General features: G+C 35.7%; 1 protein-coding gene across 1 annotated transcript in view; it reads left to right on the top strand.

Annotated features, from left to right (window-relative positions):
- LOC150093710 (centrosomal protein of 290 kDa-like) overlaps window positions 1–21,448 on the top strand; it is a 400,621-nt gene that overhangs the window by 109,745 nt on the left and 269,428 nt on the right. Inside the window, exon 8 of the mRNA XM_090412504.1 lies at window positions 9,759–9,873. Coding sequence (XP_090268630.1) covers window positions 9,759–9,873 — 115 coding nt within the window. The remainder of the gene's footprint in view (window positions 1–9,758; window positions 9,874–21,448) is intronic.

Below are 21,448 nucleotides of genomic sequence, written 5' to 3'. Positions count from 1 at the left end.
TGAAGAAAGTGAAAGATATTGTATTATTATGATTCAGGCCTTAATGGAGTCACAAGACACATTGTGGCAGGCCCACCTACCGCTCCTTGAACTCTTTGACCATTCATGCTCTCACCACTCTATCAGGCAATGCACTCCATGGTTCAACCACCCTTCATTCAAAAAAACCACTCCTCACCCTCTTGCTCACAGCTTCCTTTTCTAACTTCCAGGAATGATCCTTTGTCTTCCCCCCTGCTCCACCAAGCAAAAGAACAACCCAGTGTCATCCCTGTAAGAGGGTGGTCTGAAACGTTCTCGGCCTCGACCATAGATGGCAACACTATCGGCAAGATTTTTTTTTCTGAGTTGGTACCTCTGTCATAAGCATCCATGTGAAATTGCAAGTCATTCTATCAAGTAGTTTGTTTTATACAGCTGTCTGAAGCAAAAGTGTTGTCTGTATCCCTAATGGATAAAATTGAGTATCATGTGGTTATAAAATTCTTTGTAAAAGAAGGTTTAACACCAAAAGAAATTCATTCGATGTTCATAAAAATTTATGGCACTCTTCTCCTACGTTTTCAACAATTAAGAAATGGGCTGCTGAGTTTAAACGTGGTCATACCAGCCTTGAAGATGATCCACATGAAGGACATCCCAAAAAGTGTAACAACACCAGAAATCATTGATGAAGTGCACGATATGGTATGACTGGTGAGTCAAAGTGCACGAAATTTCTGAGACTATAGGCATTTCAGAAGAACATGTAGGATATATTTTACATGAAGAATTGCAAATGAAAAAGCTTTGCGCAAGATGGGTGCCACACTTGCTCGCAGCAGATCAAAAATGCACTCTCATTAAAATCTCTGAACAGTGCTTGGAGCGTTTTAACAAGAATAAAACAGATTTTGTGCATTGATTTATTACTATGGATGAGACTTGGATTCACCATTACACACCAGAATCCAAACAGCAGTCAAAATAGTGGACAGAAGCCAGCCAGTTGTTCAGCTCCAAAGAAGACAAGGTCATGGTATCGGTGTTTTGAGATGCTAAAAGCATTTTGTTTATTAATTATTTTGAAAAGGGTTAAACAATAACTGGGGAATATTATTCTGATCTTTTAACAAGACTAGACGAAAAAATTCATGAGAAAAGACCTAGTTTGCAGAAAAAAAAAATCATCTTTCATGAGGACAATGCACCTGCCCACAAAGGAGTTTTGGCAATGGGAAAATTAAGGAATCTGCACTAAGAATTGTTGGAACATCTACCCTGTTCCCCAAATTTTGCTCCCTCTGACTTCTATCTCTTCCCAAAACTAAAACTCTTCTTCGCTAGTCAACGTTTTTCTTCGAATCAAGAATGATTGCAGCTATAGAGGGATATTTTGCAGATCTTACTGAGAACCACTACATGGATGGAATAATGGCGCTGGAGCATCACTGGAATAAATGGATTAGTCTTAAGGGAGATTATGTTTAAAAATAAAAATAATTTTGAAATTATAAATTTATTTTTTCATTGCTGGGCCGAGAACTTTTCAGACAACCCTCGTAACTACTACTTCTTAACAGTTTAAAAATCTCAATCATATCACCTCTCCATCTTCTGTCTATCAAGATCTGCATTCCACATTCTCTCAATCAATCCTCATAACTAACATTGTACAGTCCTGAAACCATCTTTTTTTATCTGCCTCTGTTCCCTTCCCACAGTTAAATTATCCCCTTCAAATCCCAGGAACCAAATTTGAGAACAGTAGCCCAAGTGTGGTATGATCAGGGCTTTATACAATGGAATGACAACTCTTTTATCTCTGCAGCTCAGTGCCCTTCTCAATATTGCAGCAGCCCTCTCGGTTACCTTCACCACTTTTCCAATATGTTCCCTAAATTTCAGGTTTCTATCAATCATCATCCCCAGATCCCATGCCTCCTCTACTTCCTCCAGTACAGGTCCTCTAACAGAGTATACAGCCTCCCATTGGTTCTAGGAAAATTCGCCGTAAACATTTTCTCTGTAGGAAAGTTTGTCGCAAACATTTTCACCATTAACATTTACGCTGTAAGACATTTTGCATTAATTTTTCTAAATAAATAATCAATGAATGATAAAGGGTATTATAAAATCATTAAAAGGGCAAATCCTTATTAAAGTTGATGTCAGTGAATGTTAGAATTTTCATGACATAATGAAATAATTTAAAAATTGTGCAAATTAAAAGAGATACTGCACAAATAATTAACTTTTTTTGCTGCAATCGTCAATTCAACAAATCCATCAGTAACATCGTTCATTGGAAGAAATGCTAATGCTGTGAAGCATTTAATTTTCTTGTTGAATTCAGCATCTGTTTGATAGCATAACTTCAAACCAGTGGCAGTCATTTTGCAATAAAGATTTTGTGCCATATGAAATAAAAATAAACAACCTGTTATAGTTGTTGATGTAAATATGTTAGAAAAAGCATTGGTAGTTGCTTTCTCGAAGTCAGCCATTAATTTTTCGTGATCTAGTGATGAACGTAAGCCCATTAAGGTACTGAATAATCTGCTGTAAGTTAATTCTGATTTGCCAGAAAGCAAAGCAAAAAAAAAAGCCGCCATGGAATCCTTAGGAGTCTCATGCCAATCCAAAGCCTGGATAAAGGAAGGGGGTCGGTCAGATGAGTGTCGATGCTCTAACCGTAAAGAAAAAACAGGATTGTTATCTGATGCCAATACGATCAATAGCTACAACATGCCGTCTCAGACATCGCCCGGACCAACAAGGTCTGCGATACCAATCTAGAGATTGGGTTGGATAAAAAAGTGGAATACCAAAAAGAAACTGAAACTAACAGAACTATTATCAATATGAACATGGGATTTACAGACACTTTGGATGGCAGGAAAACTAGAATTACTTCGCAAGGAAATGAAGAGATATCAGTGTGATATACTAGGACTGGTGGAGTTGCGATGGACATCAGCAGGAAAGATAAATAGATGCGAAGTCATATGGTCATGGCATGACACCAAGCATGAAGCAGGAGTTAATTTCCTTCTTAAGAAAAAAGCTAGAAAGGCACTCTTAGGCTACAAACCAGTCAATGAATGAATCATAGCAGCACGATTTTAAGCAAAATCATTTAATATATCAATAGTCCTGATATGTGCACCCACATCTGAGACCACAGATGAAGATATTGACTTATTCCACAAAGATCTGACAGAGAGAGAGAATAGAAACAATACCAAAGCAAGATATACTAATTATTGAAGGAGATTAGAATGCCAAAGTCAGAATATATAATGATGGTTGGGAAAGAATCATGGGAAAATATGGTTTTGGAGAAAGAAGTGATCAAGGTGAAAAATGTTAGAATTTGCTGTGGACCACGAGATGATGATCTGTAACACAAGATTCCAGCGAAAGGAGTGTAGAAAATGGACATGGTGATCAAATGATGGAAAAACCAAGAACGTGATTGATATGATTAAAAGAAGATGGATAACATCAGTACAGCAGTGTCCAAATTTTCAAGGAGCAGATATAGACTCGGATCATAGTTTAGTGATTGCAAACATCAAGTTGAATTTAAAAACCAAATATAAACCCCACCATCAGAAACGAAGAGATACACCAAGAATATGTGAAGCAGAAATAGGAAGAAGGTACAAAACAGTGTTAGAGGAGAAACTTAAAAGTGTGAACAAAGAAAAAAAATGTGAATCTAAGAGTGAAAGGAGTAATGAAGGCGATAGAAGATGCAGTTGAAGAAACAGTACCAGAAGAAGAGAAGTTCTTTTTTTTTTTTTTTTTTTTTTTTTTTTTTTTTTTTTTTTTTTTGAAATTATGGATTCTACAATCATGTTAAAATAACTCTTTTTATTATCCCGGCATTTCGATCTTCATATCAAGATCATCATCTGGAGCATACATAAATATACAAGACAAGCTGCGTTACATTTCAAACCGTAAGCTAGAGAAACAATGATCAAGCTGCGTTACATTTCAAACCGTAAGCTAAAGAAACAATAATTTGATCAAATCATTATTTCTCTAGCTTACGGTTTGAAATGTAATGCAGCTTGTCTTGTATATTTATGTATGCTCCAGATGATGATCTTGATATGAAGATTGAAACACCGTGATAATAAAAAGAGTTATTTTAAACATGGTTGTAGAATCTATAATTTCAAAAATGAATGCTGATCACCATGTAACACTTAAAAGAAAGGAGAAGAAGAGAAGATCAAGAAGAAATGGATTAAACAAGAAACACTGAAGTTAGTAAAGGAGAAAGGAATGCTGAAAATAAGAAGGGATACATGAGAACAAATAAAGGAGCAATATAGAAGAAAATGCAATGAGGTGAAAAAAGCTGTCAGCCAGATAAGATGAAATGGTTAGAAGCCCAATGCCATAATATAGAACAGTACAATGGACAGCATAAAATTAGTGAGACGTACAAAATGATTAGAACCATTAATAGAAGGAGGCAACCAAAACAGACCACAATTAAAGACAAAAAAGGCAAAGTATTGATGAATAAAGATAAAATTGTACAGCGATGGACAAGATACTGTAGTGAGTTATATGAAAAAAAAAAAAATAGATTTATATAGCATTGGGAAACTGACTGAAGAATTGAAGCAGATATCACCACCAGGTAATGAGTATGATATGGAACGCTCGATTGGTATCGCTGATCTTGTTGTTCCAGGCGACTTCCGAACCGGCATGCTGTAACTATTGATCTTATAGGCATCAGATGACAATCTTGTTTTTTCTTTATGGTTAGAGCATCGACACTCATCTGACTGACCCTCCTCCTTTATTAAGGTTTTGGACTGGAATTAGACCCCTAAGGATTCCATGGCAGCTTTTTGCTTTGCTTTCCAGCAAATCAGAATTAACTTACAGCAGATTATTCAGTACCGTAAAGGGCTTATGTTAATCACTAGATCACGAAACATTAATGGCTGACTTCAAGAAAGCAACTACCAATGCTTTTTCTAACATATTTACATCAACAACTATAACAGCTTGTTTATTTCATATGGCACAAAATCTTTATTGCAAAATGGTTGCCATTGGTTTTAAGTTACGCTATCAAACAGATGCTGAATTCAACATGAAAATTAAATGCTTCACAGCATTAACATTCTTCCAATGAAAGATGTTACTGATGGATTTGTTGAATTGATGATCTGCAGCAAAAAGTTAATTATTTATGCAGCATCTCTTTAATTTGCACAATTTTTAAATGATTTCATTATGTTATGAAAATTCTGACATTCACTGATATTAACTTTAATAAGGATTTGCCCTTTTAATGATTTTTTTAATACCCTTTATCATCCATTGATTATTTACAAAAATTAATGCAAAATGTCTTAATGTGTAAATGTTTGCGCCGAATCTTCCGGTCACGCTCTCATCGATGTATCCCAAACTTCAAGACTCCACATTTAGCTGCATTAAACTTAAACCCCCATTCATTTGTCCATCTCTCTAGTTTGTTCAAATCATCTGCAAACAACTGAATATCCCTCTGCAACCCATTCACAGTATCATTGATATAGGTTAAACAATACAGTTCCCGATACTGAGCCCTGTGGGAGCCAACTTGTAACCTTCTGCCTTCTTATGAAAGTGAAAGATGCATGCATCTTTAGAAAACACAAAAATGAAAGTGAAAAATTAAAGTGTGGTTGTAACTAAGACCATTTGTGAAGTGGGTGTGAAAGATTTTGCAAGATATTGCCTTCTTTTTTGTGCAGTCTATTTCATTTTTCTTTATTTCTTATTGTTTTCTGTAAAATAAAGTTTGTTGGGACATGGAATATACAGTAATGGATTGTTGAGATTTATATTTGGTCATTCAAACATATAATTAAAATGAAATATATATTGATCTTTAATTGACCATGATTTATAAACATCTGATGCCAACAAGTTTTGCCAATGGGGCTGTTTGGCTTCTTCAGGGCTTATAACAGTAAGAGAAAACTCAAAGTGGCTAGTACAGAGAAAATGGAGTAACACTATCGTATAAATTAAAAATTAAAACAGAACTCATAACATTACACGCATGGAGCATATTGTGTTAGTCACTGTTGTAAGAGCATGCTCTGTAGTTTTGAGCAAAATTAAATTCTGGCAGAACTGAGCAATCTTATTAATGTTTTCCATTTGTCAGCTATTATCATTCCCTGGTTTCTGTTAAGATTTTCTCCAGAACGGAGGACTACTACTGCTTCCTTGAAATTTCTATACTCCAGCATGTTTGAAAAAAGCATTTATGTCTTTTGGTGATCTTAAAATGTAACAGACAGTCTTGACCAGTTTGAATGTAACTCAGATGTTGAAAGGCTTAAAAAGTTTTGCAATCTTTTTCGATACTTTGCCTGCATAAGGAATAGCTATGGATAATCTGTATTGAGTGATGGTAAATTGTTGTTGTTGTGGGGGGTTGCTATGAAGAATCTTGTTGATTAAATTCCTTGGATAGCCTTTTTTATTAATGTCTCTGATATATGAGTAAGTTCATCATAGAGTTCTTTTTCTTCTGAGATGATGTTTGTGGCTCTATTTTTGAGCATATGTGTTATGCTGAGCTTCTAGGAAATATGGTGAGTTGATTTGAAATGAAGGCAGCGTCCAGTGGGTGTGTTGGTTTGTGGTCGACTGTTAGTTTGAAATGTCCATCTGCTAGTTTCTTGATTAGAGTATCCAAAAATGGTAATTGATTATCTTTTTCCAATTCCAAAGTGAATTGTATTTTTTGATGGAAAGAATTAATTTTGGTTAAAAAGTCCAAAAAAGCTGTTTTTTAAACAGCTCTTTTAAACACTAAGGACTACATAGCCAAGATTGCAGAATTACTATCAGATTCATCAGCATATCACATATTACAGTCGGACCAACATGGAAAAACCACAGGGACACTAATAACTTATTACAGAACATGACTAGTTGGTCCACAGACTTGCAACAAAATCTGAAGTCACTATACCCATTGACGCCACAATTGTATGCCGTCCCGAAAGTCCACAAAAGTGGAGTTCCGCTACACCTGATCGTTGATGGAAGAAATGCTCCCACATATTTATTATTCAAACACCTCTCCAGCCTCCTAAAATGACATATCAGAAAATTGGACACTTACATTAAGAATTCAAAGCACTTTATTGAAAAATTTAAAAACATCTCGATCTTAAAGACAGACATTCTCGCTAGCTTGGATGTGGTATCTTTATTTACCAACATCCCGGTAGAAGAAGTTATCAGTATCCTATACAATCTCTTCCCTGAAGATACAGCTCACCATTTTCGTCATTGCCTTAAATCTAATTATTTCAAATGGAATGAAACGATATATGAGCAACTAAATGGCTTAACTATGGGCAGTCCCCTTTCACTGCCCTGTGCAGATCTGTTCATGAAAAAGCTAGAAACAGACATTCTCTCAAAATTATACCCAAAACCTTTAGTGTGGTGGAGGTATGTACATGATGTCTTCATAATTTGGAGGGACACAAAAACAGCTCTTTTGGACTTTTTAACCAAAATTAATTCTTTCCATCAAAAAATACAATTCACTTTGGAACTGGAAAAAGATAATCAACTACCATTTTTGGATGCTCTAATCAAGAAACTAGCAGATGGACATATCAAACTAACAGTCGACTGCAAACCAATGCACACTGGACGCTACCTTCATTTTAAATCAACTCACCGTATTTCCCAGAAGCTCAGCATAATACATGTGTTCACAAATAGAGCCACAAACATCATCTCAGGAGTAAAAGAACTATGTGATGAACTTACTCATATATCAGAGACATTAATAAAAAATGGCTATCCAAGGAATTTAATCAACAAGATTCTTCATAGCATCCACCCCCCCCCCCACAACAACAACAATCTACCATCACTCAATACAAATCATCCATATTCCTTTTTAAGCCTTTCAACAAGACTGTCTGTCACATTTTAAGATCACCAAAAGACATTAATGCTTTTTTCAAACACGCTAGAGTGTACAACAGCACATGTGCTTGTGATCTAAACTATATAGGACAGACGTCGAGAATCCTCGAAATCCAAAAACAAAGAACATATAGGAGATGTTAATAAAAACAGAACAGACAACTCAGGTCTAGCCCATCATTTCTCAATTATAAACCATACCATTGATTGGGATAGCAGCTCCATGACTTATCTAGAAGAAGACTTCAATTGTAGAAATTTCAAGGAAGCCGTAATAGTCCGTCCTCCGTTCTGGAGAAAATCTTAACAGAAACCAGGGAATGATAATAGCTGACAAATGGAAAACATTAATAAGATCGCTCAGTCTGCCAGAATTTAAATTTGCTCAAAACTACAGAGCATGCTCTTACAACAGTGACTAACACAACATGCTCCATGCGTGTAATGTTATGAGTTCTGTTTTAATTTTTAATTTATACGATAGTGTTACTCCATTTTCTCTGTACTAGCCACTTTGAGTTTTCTCTTACTGTTATAAGCCCTGAAGAAGCCAAACAGCCCCGTTGGCAAAACTTGTTGGCATTAAATGTTTATAAATCATGGTCAATTAAAGATCGATATATATATTTCATTTTAATTACAGTAATGGATTCTTTGCCAATTTATACACATAGTGAATTTATCCTGATTATCCAGTATATTAATTTGTATTCGTTTAAAAGAAATTTCTTCACAAAAAATATTCTGTTTGTAATACACACATACTTCTAAGCCAAAACATTATGACCACTCAGCTATTTCCAGCCAACCAAACTGCTTGATTGGCTGGAAACAGATCAGATAGTGGCATCCTAGTATGGGGATTGTTCTATGGGCATCACTGAATCCTTTCATCCTCATTGAACACTTACAATGAGAAATAAGCACATTCTGAAAGAACCAAACACCAATAATGAAACAATAGTGAAACTATAGAACCAAAGGGAAAGGGTACTTGAATAAATTACTTATGAATGAATACTAGGAAGACAGGAAGATAATGAACTGCAAACCAAAGATTCATAGAAAAGTGGCAGACAGATGAATTGCTGGACTGAAATGAAAACAGGCCACCTGGCATAGATTCATGAAAGGAAGAAGCGTATGTGTGTGTGTATGTGAGAGAGAGAGATTGAGGTGGGGGTAGGAGCACTTCTGTAACTCATCAACAACGACTGTGCCTCTTTGGTTGGAAAGACATGAGTTCAAATCCTGCAGATACAAAGAACCTTTTATGAGTCCTATTCAAGTGAAGGTATGCTGGCCATTCTCATACAGAGGTAACAGGGCTTTTCTTAACACTAGACAAAATCTGGTCAGAAAATATATGCAATTGACAGACACAGCATGCTATGTAAATGGGATTAACCAGCTCATTATTATTATTATTATTTGACACTTCCAGGGAGTCCAAGAATCATAGTGGGAGGCACCTACTCTACAACTCTGTCTCTACCACTCAACCTCATCCACCTATCATCCAACCGCATCATCTACACCAATGCCATCTACTGTCCACCCCACCACCACCACTACTATTTTCACAGACAATCGCAAACATCCATACCCACAGCAGGATTCGAACCCATAGCCTTTTGGCTGGAGAGCAGATACGCTAACCACTCAGCCAACCAGGCCGGCATTATCAAAGCATTAATTAGGTTTCTAAGAAAAGTTATTTAGCTGTGATAAGTTAAGTCACTTAACATATAAGATTATGAGATGATATATAATTTGTGTTGTTTTCACAGAGTAAAATAAAAGAACTTGAAGCAAAGCATGTGAAGCTAGAAGCAAGTATTGAATTACAGTCCAAAAAAGAATTAGCCATGCAAACAGAAATTGTGGATCTCAGGTTAGCAGTAGGTAAGACTATAAAAATCATAACACACTTATTTATTTATTTATTTATATATTTTTTGCTGCTTTTATAATGTAATACTTAATAATAGCTTCATAGTAGTTAATGCTTTTGCTCACTAACCAAAAAAACACCTGAAAAAAAAATGAAGTTATATCAAAAAAAAAAAAATCATCAATTTCCTGATATGTATCAAGGGGGTGTTCAGGTTACTATGACAGCACTACATGATTAAGTTTACATTATTATTAATCTCCTATCAACAGTTTTCGTCCAAATCAATCTATTACTTGTGAGCACTCCAATATTGTCATATCTAACATTTCGTGCTTCTAAGGCACTTCTGACTGAATCAATCCACCTAGACCTGAGTCTTCTTCTGGGGCTCTTTTCCACCGTCCTGGTATCAAACACCTGTTTTGCTAACCTTTACTCAGCAATTCTATTTAAGTGGAATAATACCACCTTAGATCACTCTGCTGACACATTCCTGAATACAATGATATCAAGTTCCTTTCTGATATCTTCATTTTTAATATGATTCTGCCATTGATACCATTGGTTCACTCCCCCAATTTTTCTCAGAACCCACATATCTGTGGCCTCTAGATTTTGATCAAGTGCTTTATTTCCAACCCAGCTCTCAGATCCATAACTTAAAACTGGTTTAAACGCTGTCCTGCATACCACTAGTCTGGTCAATTTCTCTCCTATTAATATGGATGCTTATCACATATTTTTTGGTAACACAATTCTCATAAGTGCACTCATGGTAACATATGTCAAAATTATGTAGTTAATTATCGGATCATAACAGGTTAGCTGTTCATACTATGTCTATTTATGAGTCCAATTTAATTCTTATATTAACATAATTAAAAGACATAATGAACTGACAGAACACATTAATTATATGAAGGAAAAAAGTAAAGATTTTAATACAAAAGCATATATTTTATGATGAATATCTCATCACATCACATGAGTGGATACTTCGCAAATGGATAGATTCTAAATGCATGGATTACAAAGATGGAATGAATTTCTGTATATATTTCTCTGTTCATATACAAATATATAGGGAAATATATACAGAAATATTTACATAACAAAAACCCGTGGAGATAAAGTCTGTTAGATGAAAGTGAGCCAAGATGCTCTGTTTTTGTGCCAAATGGTAAATGTCAGATGTTCATGAGCCTCATCTTCAAAAAGAAATTTGCTTATGTCTTGTCAAAACTGTTTTCTTGGTTTTCTTCTCTGTCCATTAGTTGGCAGCACTACATGATGCTAGAGCACTGGATATAGGTGAATGTGGATGTCTAAGTTGTTGTCCCAACCATCTCATTTGACTTTTTTTGAATTCTTTATATTAGAGGTCTTTGCTGGCTTTCTTCAAGAATGACAGTATTATGGATGTTATCTTGCCATATACATTATCCTAGTATTGCTTGAGGGCATGTTTTACCAAAGCTGTTGATGATATTAATTGCTTGTTGAGTAGTGATGTTCCATGACTGGGCACCATATGTAAATATGGCTTGACGGGTGGTTTGATACAGACGAATTTTAGTATTTGTGGTGATGAGATTGGATTTCCACATATATGTTAGACTTTTATGGAACTGAAGATCTTTGTGCTTTCTTTTCACTATGCCTGGCAGAGTATCAATGTAGGAACCAAGATACTGAAAATCATTTACTTTTTCAAGAATGTGGTCATTTAGCCCAATATTTCCTTCTGTTCTTTAGGACTTTAGTTTTACTACTGTTGACTGCCAATCCAGTCAATTTTGCATTTTTACATGGATTATCTAAGTAGTTTAGGGCAGGTTGAATGTTGCACTCGATCAGTACAGCATCATCTGCAAACTAGAGACTATTGTGTGAGTACCGAATCTTCAAAAGTTATTCTGCACCTATTTCCTGTGAGTCTGAATACATAATTAAGGGTAATAAGAAAAAAATATGGTGCCAAAGAGTCTCCCTAAAGAACTCCAGTGGAAATAGGAAAGCTCTGTCATCTCTCCATTAACCATTACTCTCCATTACTCCTACATGATAATTCTGATACAGCTCTGCTGTTACCTTGATTATTTTCAAGGGTATGCCATAATTGAGAATTTTGAACATCCTTGGTCTGTTGATTGAGGCTTTTGAAAAATCTCTTGCTCCTTCTTGCAAACTTTTAAGGCAGTGGATATGTTACTTCATGTGGCAAAATAATTTTTACCTACAAAAAGAAGGTATAGCCATATACCTTACTCATCACTATTGTTCATCACTATCCCTCCTAACTGCTAACTTTTATATGAAAGCTTTTGAGCAACATGCTCTAGATGCTTTTACTTTAAAACTTACAGTTTGGCTTAGATACATTGAAAATGTTTTCATTATCTGGCCACATGGCAGCCAAACACCTTCCTCAGTCACCTGAACAAACAACATGAGCACATACAATTTGCTATTGAAACTGAAAATCAAAACTCATTTCCTTTCCTGGATACACTGATCTGCATCTTCCCTCAGATCATCGGCGCATCCGGGGAGGGAGCCAAGGGGCCCTGGCTCCCCCCAAAAGAAAAAGGAAAAAAAGACTAGAAAAATTTCCAAAAATCTTTTCCTAATAAAAATTCTTTTTTTTTTTATTTATGTTGTGTTGTGTCTTCTATTTCTATACTACTTATGAATTAGCGATCACATAAAGTGAGAATACCCTCTGGCTCCCAGGAATAACAGCTGTTGTGAACGCAAGGCGAACGAAGTAGTGCTCTGGTGATATTTTGTTTGTCCGAGCTAGGCCAGAGATCATGGGTATCATGTATAGACGATCACTGCAGATGCTCAGTCATAGTAGGTCGTATGCAATGCGTGGTGTGTATTCTCAAATCGTCTACTCAACCCCCCCCCCACAAGATTAAATCATGAGTGCTCCCCCTCCCCCCAAGATTAAATCTTGAGTACTCAGCCCTCCCCCCCCCCCTCCAAGATTAAATCCCGAGTGCTCCACTGCCTCAGATAGTCTATCCTTCCTATCCTTCACTGGCTACTGCAAGCCTACACATACTGGCCAATATACATGCTACTATTACCACCTTTCACAAAAACATTGAGTCGTTAACATCCCACAAAAACAGAGCTATCACAATTTTCTCTAATAAACAAACTCTTAAACAAGAATGAAAAATTATTAGCAATACATTTATAAATAATAGCTATGGCAAAAATACCACAGAAACTTTTTCATAAAACTTTACATCAATAAATGCATATAATATAGATCACAGTAAAACCATAGCTCACCCATACATTAAAGGGTCATCAGATAAAATAAATAGAATTCTACACCGTTACAATCTTAATGCTACTTTTAAGCCACCTATAAAATTTAAAAACATATTCACCTCCTCTAAGGATCCTCTCCTCCCCCCTTCCTTGGCCACCCTGGGGTATACCATATCTATTGCACTTGTAACTTACCTTATATTGGTGAAACAATGCATAATTCCTATCTGTAAAAAAAGAACCCAAAAGACTCGTGATCAGCTCATCCTCTTAACATCCTACACCAAAAACTGATTGGAAGGTACCTGTTCCTTACATTATACGAAAACCTGGTATGAATGTAAATTTAAAGAAGCCTGTGAAATTTTGATCAACCATCCTAATGTTAACAATAATGGTAGCATAAAAATCCCAAGAATTTGGATGGCACACATTCATCCCACTTAAGTTCTTCAAGTTTTCCAGCAAACCCTTACTTTAAGACTCTCAGCAATAATTTCAGCTCTTATCGGCCACCATCTATATTGTTTTGTTCTAATTTATGTGAATAATTATGTGAGAGCATATTGCACTCACATAATTACTCACATAAATAATGATTTGTAACTAAATATATAATAATAATAACAAGACTCTCTGGCTTTGGTGTAGTAAGGTTTTTTCACCAGAGGTCAGGCCAGTAGTTTTGACGGTTGATCGAATTACTGTGACTTTAGCATACCATGTAGATTGTAATGGTGCTTGTTTCTTTGTATATATTTATATGCTCCAGATGATGACCTTGATATGAAGGTTGAAACGTCAAGTGATTATTTTGGTTTATATTAAACTGTATCTTTACTATACACAGTAGTTGTTTCCATAATTTTTAATAATAAATAACAGAATCTCATGATGCTGGACAGTGTCTACACATGAAAATACTGCCTGTGAGAACTCCCTTCAATGTATATATGCTGCTTCCACTTCGAGCAAGTGCATTTTCACACAGTTTATATGCCATGTTGGTTGCAACTTTTTCAGTAGAATTTGATTTCGAAAATTAGCATTTGTGAATTGTCTTAATGATATCAAATATCTCAAATACAATTCAAACAAATTTCAAGTTTTATATATCTCTTAAGATCATCCAAATCTATGAACCAACAATAAGCCATACTGACAAAGAAATTGAAACCTTCTGTCATGATGTATCCCAACTCTACAATAAAGGAAAACATTATTTCAGAATCAATGGGAGACTTTAATGCTAGAACTGGTATACGACATTCAGATGAAAGCTCAATGGAAAATTTTGGATATGGTATGAGAAGCAATAGAGGAGCAAGGTTAATAGAATTTGCAGAAAAAGAAAACCTGTACATTGTGAATTCCTTTTTCAAGAAAAAAAAAAACACATAGGAAGTGGATATGGAAAGATCCAAATGGAAAAACTAGTGAAATTGACTTTATCCTCAGCAATAAGAAAAACATCTTTCAAGACTGCTCTGTTATGAACACTTTCAACATTGGAAGTGATCATCGTATGGTATGTAAAATCCAAATAAACTGCTAAAAAGAAACAAGAAAGATGTTTCGAAGATCGAAGCAAAACATAGATGTACACAAATTCAACATTAAAAAAGATATATTCCAAGATGAACTAAACAATAGATTTAAATATCTTATTATAGATGACAATGCTGATCCATCAGAAAGTAATGATGGGTAACATTATTACCCAAAACCTTTTACATTGCTCACTTGAAATAGCTAGTACCACAGAACAGAAACAAGACAAAATTTCTGAAGAAACAAAGATGAATGAAATAATTAATTAACCTACAGAATAAAATTGAATTGTGCAAAATGATCAGAAAACGTATCACAGAAGAAATAAGAAAATTTAATTGTAAATTCATACAACAAACAATTAAAAACAACCATAGTCTCAAAAAAGCCAAACGGCAATTGATGAACAGCAACAAACAGATGGTTGCAGTCAAACTACAAGGTGGGACCATCACCAGAGAAAGATATGCTATAGCAAAAAGAGTTGAAGAATTTTACTCAATATTATATCAGGATGATGAATTAAATGAGGAAGGAGACAACTACGAAACAGCTGATGTACCACAGATCCTACCAGAAGAAGTTATGTGGAGCGTAGCATCCAAAGCTTGCAAGATGGGACAGCTGCAGGTAAGGATGGAGTTATAGCTGATCTCCTAAAAACAGGTGGAGAAATAATCTACAAACTCTTTGCAAAACTATTTACTTTAAGCCTGAAGAAAAATGATGTACCAAGAACATGGAAGAAGGCTACCCTAATTCTGATACATAAAAAAAGGTGAGGTGAAAACTTGATGAACTGCTGACCCATCAGTCTGCTATCAGTGATTTACAAAGTGTTTACAAAAGTCTTAGCTCATAAGCTTTGTACGACTCTAGACCTAGCACAACCGAAAGAACAGGCAGGCTTTCAAAGTGGCTTTAGTACACTGGACCATATTCAAGTTGTACAGTAGATTATCGAACGGTGTAATGAATATCAGTTACCATTATGTCTTGGTTTTATTGATTATGTGAAAGCCTTTGATTCACTAAAAACTTCTGCAATACTTAAAGCATTACAAAACCAACAAATGGAGAAGCCACATGTCAGAACCATGGTATGGTTCTGACATAATGCCACAGCAGCAATTCATTCCAATGGATACATCTTTACTGTAGAAATACAGAAAGATATAAAACAGTGACATAATCTCTCCAAAATTATTTACAGCGTGAGAGAAAGGTCTGAAAATAAATGGAAGATATTTAAGCCATTTACGCTTTTGCAGATGACATAGTTATCTTTACTTCAATTGCACATGAATTACAGGCTCGTATCCATGAACTCCAAATTGCTAGCAAAACAGCTGGGCTAAAGATAAACCTAAAGAAGACCCAAATTATGTTCAATAGCTATGTCCAACCAGAAATAATAAAAATCAATAATGAGAAAATTAAATAAGTAGACCATTACATATACTTAGGACAATAGATATCAGCGGAACAAAATATCATGGATGAAATTAAAAGACGCATGATGCTTGGGTGGAAAGCATTTGGAAAATTTCATTCAATATTCAAAAGCCAACTATCATTATGCCTGAAGGCCTCAGATTGAAAAGACCTATAGATGTCACAGAAGCCAGTGGTTTTAAACCATCCAAATGGCTAGTCAGGGTGTGTGTGTGCTGAGACAATAACACCCAGAAATCAGTGGCTGTGATTGGTCATTCTGTCAGCCAATTCAATTTGCTGACATATGAAACATTGTCATTTTTCATGAGTTGCTGTTTTTGTTTTCTGAGTTTCATCTGTTTTGCTTGCTTGACGTGTGAACTGATGTTTATGACACCAGTATAGACAAGTAATTTTCTATAAATAATTTATAACTTTTTGCCCATATTTACAATGGGAAACAGTGTTGACGATCTACTGAATGTCTCCCTTTTTCTGCCAGAGCTTTTGCAGATTGTAGTCGAAGGAGGTTAGCCTTGTCCTCCTTATCCATATTTACTGAGCATGCACAAAGATGCAGAAATTGAGTACATGAGATACTTCTCTATTTTGTAATACAATAACAGTAGAATGGTTAACTGAATGTGAGTGAGGTCAAGACTTGTTTGTTGGCCTTGTTTATTATGACCCAAAGAAAGGTGTTTTGAATAAGCATGAATATTTCGACCTTAATCATTTAGCTGCAGCAGTAAAACATGAGCACTCCCAGTCACATATTCAATCATTTTTAAATCCTAAAATGTGTGAATTGAAATATTCCAAGTTATCCCACAATTAATTGCATTGGACCAATTAAGAAGAGCGCTGATGTGTGCTATGCACTTTTAAAATGTTCATACATCCAACACACCCAACTGAAATGCACATGTGACGTCGCTGATACCAACCAAATATATTATTCTCCTCAATTTTTTTTTTCTTAATATATCCTAAATAAACACATTCATCTCCATCCCCCCCCCCAAGTAGATTTGGTTACAATTGAAGAACCCGTCACAATATGTAGTATGTCTGCAGATAAAAAAACACAAAATTGTCAAGGAGCTCAGTGTGTTGCTTTGCTAGTAGGTTAAGGTGGTGGTGGGAGTTTATGTATGCTTTTCAACTTCTCTGGTGTTTTTTTTCCTAACTTTGCTGCTGTTAAATAGTTCTACAACTGGCTACAACAGACTATCACCTCCTAATCATTCTCATGACTAGAGGAAGATTAGACACTCCATTTATATTTGCATCTTTCTGTTAATTGCATTTTTCTGTTAATTACAGTATTGCTGCTCATTGCATTTCATTATTATGAGTGTAATGCTTCAGGGAAAATAAAAAATGTGTTTAGAGAGATTGAACAAGAGAAATGAGAGGATATAAATCTGCAGAAAGTGTGATATTTTGATGGAATGCAAGGTATTAAATGAGATTAGAAAACAAGGAGAGAATGATGATGAAGGTTGGAAGGCAACAAGTAGCATAAGATTGATAATGGTCCATCCAGAAGGGGATAAGCAAGAAAATATGAGTGCCGCAAATATGAGTATGGAAGAAACTGCAAGTACAGAAGAAAGCCTGAATGAAGGAGCAAAAGTGAGCACATTAATCATGATGGAGAAAACATAGTAAAGGCAAGAGCAACTTTGGGAATGAAAGAGAGAGATCACGAATGACAGAAAAGTAAGAGTGAATGATGGAACAAGAGCAAGCGTGATTGCTAACAAAAAAAAAAAGCATGACTGCTGTCACACAAAAAAAGTACAACTGCTGGAAGGCAAGACTTGAAGAAGAATGAGATAATTAAGGTGAGAGGTAAGCGAGGCATATGCAAATGAGATTAAACATTTGGTGTATATATACAAAGGAAGGGTTCAAAAGAATAAAATGAAAGATTGTGAAGATGAATAGGTATAAAATGATGTTGTGTGTCAAGAGTGTCATTGTATAAAAATTCCATTATTAAAGGTAGATCACAGGATGCACAAGGTCTGTTTTCCAGAAGGGAGGATGACTGGATGATTGATGTTTTGGATATGAGAAGCAAACATGTGAGAAGAGTTGGTATTGGTTGTAGAAATGAATTATTTGGTTGGGCGTATGATGAATGTGAGGATGGATATCAGGAATTTTTGAGGAAAGTTGAAAGACAACATCAAATAAAGGTAGTATGATGATGAGTTGAGACAGTGAGCAAAAATCATGAATGGTATGCTAGTAAAACTGTAAGTAGAGAGAAATTCAGTTTGCTGAAGAGTGGAATGCACATTCGAGGAACAAATGGAATTGTATAAAAGTGATGGATGGCGTTTAAATGGATTTGGTATGAATCAGTTGGAGAGACAGGTACTAGAATGGAGAAAAATGAAGTGACAAGGAATCAACAAAAATCAGAAGTAATGTGAAAGAGTAAGAAAGTGGAATAGATGAGACTAAAGTATTTGTGAATGGAGAAGAGAGTAGTTAAGAAATGAGAATGTGAGCTAAAATGCAAGATGGACAAAGAAACAGGAGTAGACATGCAAACAGAGGTGGGGGGATATACACATAATGAAAAAGTGAATATTAGAAGCTTTGTTGAAAGTTTATTTTTCACTTGGTTAGACTATAATAAATTTAGTTTAATCCTTTATCCAAGTTTGAGCAAACAAAGTTTGCACCTGAAAGTATCTTCAGGACTGGGGTAAGGTAGTACAACACCGAGCAACTCGTTGCAAAAGTGGAGCAAGCTAACATCACTCCTATCTCAGTATCTCCCATAATGCAAAACACATCTCCTTGCAGATATGTATAATATTATGCATTAAGGGAAGAGCCACTACCCAGACTAGTTTCGTTCTTTATTGAGGTCTGAGTGGGAGCCAGGCCCAGACTACCTTACCCCAGTGTGAGCAAACAAAGTTTGCACCTGAAAGTATCTTCAGGACTGGGGTAAGGTAGTACAACACTGGGCAACTCGTTGCAAAGGTGAGCAAACAAAGTTTGCACCTGAAAGTATCTTCAGGACTGGGGTAAGGTAGTACAACACCGAGCAAAACTCGTTGCAAAAGTGGAGCAAGCTAACATCACTCCTATCTCGCTATCTCCCATAATCCAAAACACATCTCCTTGCGGATATGTATAATATTATGCATTAAGGGAAGGGCCACTACTCAGACCAGTTTCGACCTTTATTGAGGTCTGAGTGGGAGCCAGGCCTAGACTACCTTACCCCAGTGAGCAAACAAAGTTTGTGCCAGAAATTTCTTCAGGACTGGGGTAAGGTAGTACAACACCGAGCAACTGGTTGCAAAAGTGGAGCAAGCTAACATCACTCCTATCTCATTATCTCCTATAATCCAAAACACATCTCCTTGCAGATATGTATAATATTATGCATTAAGGGAAGGGCCACTACCCAGACCAGTTTCGACCTTTATTGAGGTCTCTTCAGTGGGAGTCAGGCCCAGACTTCCTTACCTCAGTCCTGAAGATACTTTCAGGCAGAAATTTTGTTTGCTCACACTTGGATAAAGGATTAAACTAAATTTATTATAGAATATTAGAAGCACTAGTGAGATGTGAGCATGGGAATGGTCAGCATAAGAATAAGAATTAGATGGCATAGGATGCTAGAAAGAAGTTGTTGATACTTCTTTCTAGCATCCACATAGTTGTGGTAAATGTGAGCAGGCGATGTCAAAGCAAATAGTGGCATGCACAGAACTGGTTATAGTCCCAAAAACGAACTGCAGCATTTATTTACAAATGCTATGAGTATCAGAAATAAAGGAGATGAAATTGCTGCAGTGACTGAGTTCATTTGTCCAAAAATAGTTGGAATGAGTGAAGCATGGTTGGATTAGGATTCTGACAGGAATAGAAATGGAAGGGTATGACATTTTTCATTTGGATAGGAAGGGTAACAAGGGTAATCTCTCTGCTATGATAGCAGAGGGATTATGTCTGCATGGTTGAGATTACAAGGGAGAAGCAGAGACAATGGTTTTGAGGCAGTATAGTGTGATTGGAAGTTGAAAAGATTAGATATTTAGTTGGATATTACTATGGCCCAGAGAATCTGTAAAGAACAGCCAAAGAAAAGTATACGCAAACTGGATTAGTGAGCAAGAAAAGGATGATCATTATGAGTGATTTTAATTATAGTAAAATATGTATTGGAATGAAGAGATAGTATCTAGGAATAAAGAAAATGAATTTCTTGAGTTCTTGATTTTCACACTGTCATAAAGACCTTGTTCTCACCACATTTTGTCCTTGTTTACCACATGCTGCATTTACACCAAAATGGTGTCTAAACTTCCCAATAACCTTCACAGGTTGTTGTTGTTGTTGTCCAGCAGTTCTGTCAACAGTTTTCCTCCTGGCAAATAAATGAGGCAGATAACTGAGAATTTGCATTAAGAGCAATCAACAGGTGGCAATGTTGATAAGATTACCAGGAGGGCAGGAAAAGTATGTTAAAAGGCAAGCAGCCGCTCTGTTTTGAAAATTTTACACATTACACAACAGATTCTAAAGCCGTCACACATACTAATAAAGAGCAATGTCAGCCATAAATTATTCATATGTTGATAAAGGACTAAAACTAATGGATTCCTCAAGTCTGTAATTTTTAGTAATGAGTGTGCATTTCATATGAGTGATCAAGTGGCTAGATTTGGGAAAGTGAGAAACTTCATTGCGTTTGTGACAGTCCAAAATCAAAAATCATGTTTTATTTGATATCATGAGTAACAAGAAATATATGGAATCTTTTCATAGAAGCAAACATTATTGGTGTTATTTATATTTGAATATCCTTCAAAAATTTCATTTCATAATATTTCAGCAAAATGGCACTGTCTTCATTTTCATATCAGTATGTGTGGATATTTTGTCTCACCCACTTTCCAGGTCATTGAATTGGTCATAGTGATTTGAGTATATACAGACATTTTTCAGAAATCATGCCAATCATGCTACATTGTGTCTGGGAAGAAAGTGACCATCAGTTGGGCTTTTTTTGCATCACAGCTAGAAGCCACATTGACATTCTATTATTCTTTATGAGATTTCTATGAAACTTTATGCATCTGGCTATGCATTTTATTATCTTTAAAGTTACCTGTGGCATAACTATAAACAGTATATTACACGATAACCACAGTAATTAACTTTAATGAAAGTCATTAACTTTAAAGATAAGTTTTTCATGTAGTACTATCATATCCTGTACCTCCCCTTGAGTGTACATCATGATGATGATAAGTTTTTTATTTTATT

This window comes from Typopeltis vanoorti, chromosome 23 (genome assembly GCF_054136105.1).
Source record: "Typopeltis vanoorti isolate ZY-2024b chromosome 23, IOZ_Tvanoo_1.0, whole genome shotgun sequence".
Taxonomy (NCBI): domain Eukaryota; kingdom Metazoa; phylum Arthropoda; class Arachnida; order Uropygi; family Thelyphonidae; genus Typopeltis; species Typopeltis vanoorti.
The sequence above is the reverse complement of the archived record's forward strand: the minus strand, read 5'-3'. Positions and strand labels throughout refer to the sequence as shown.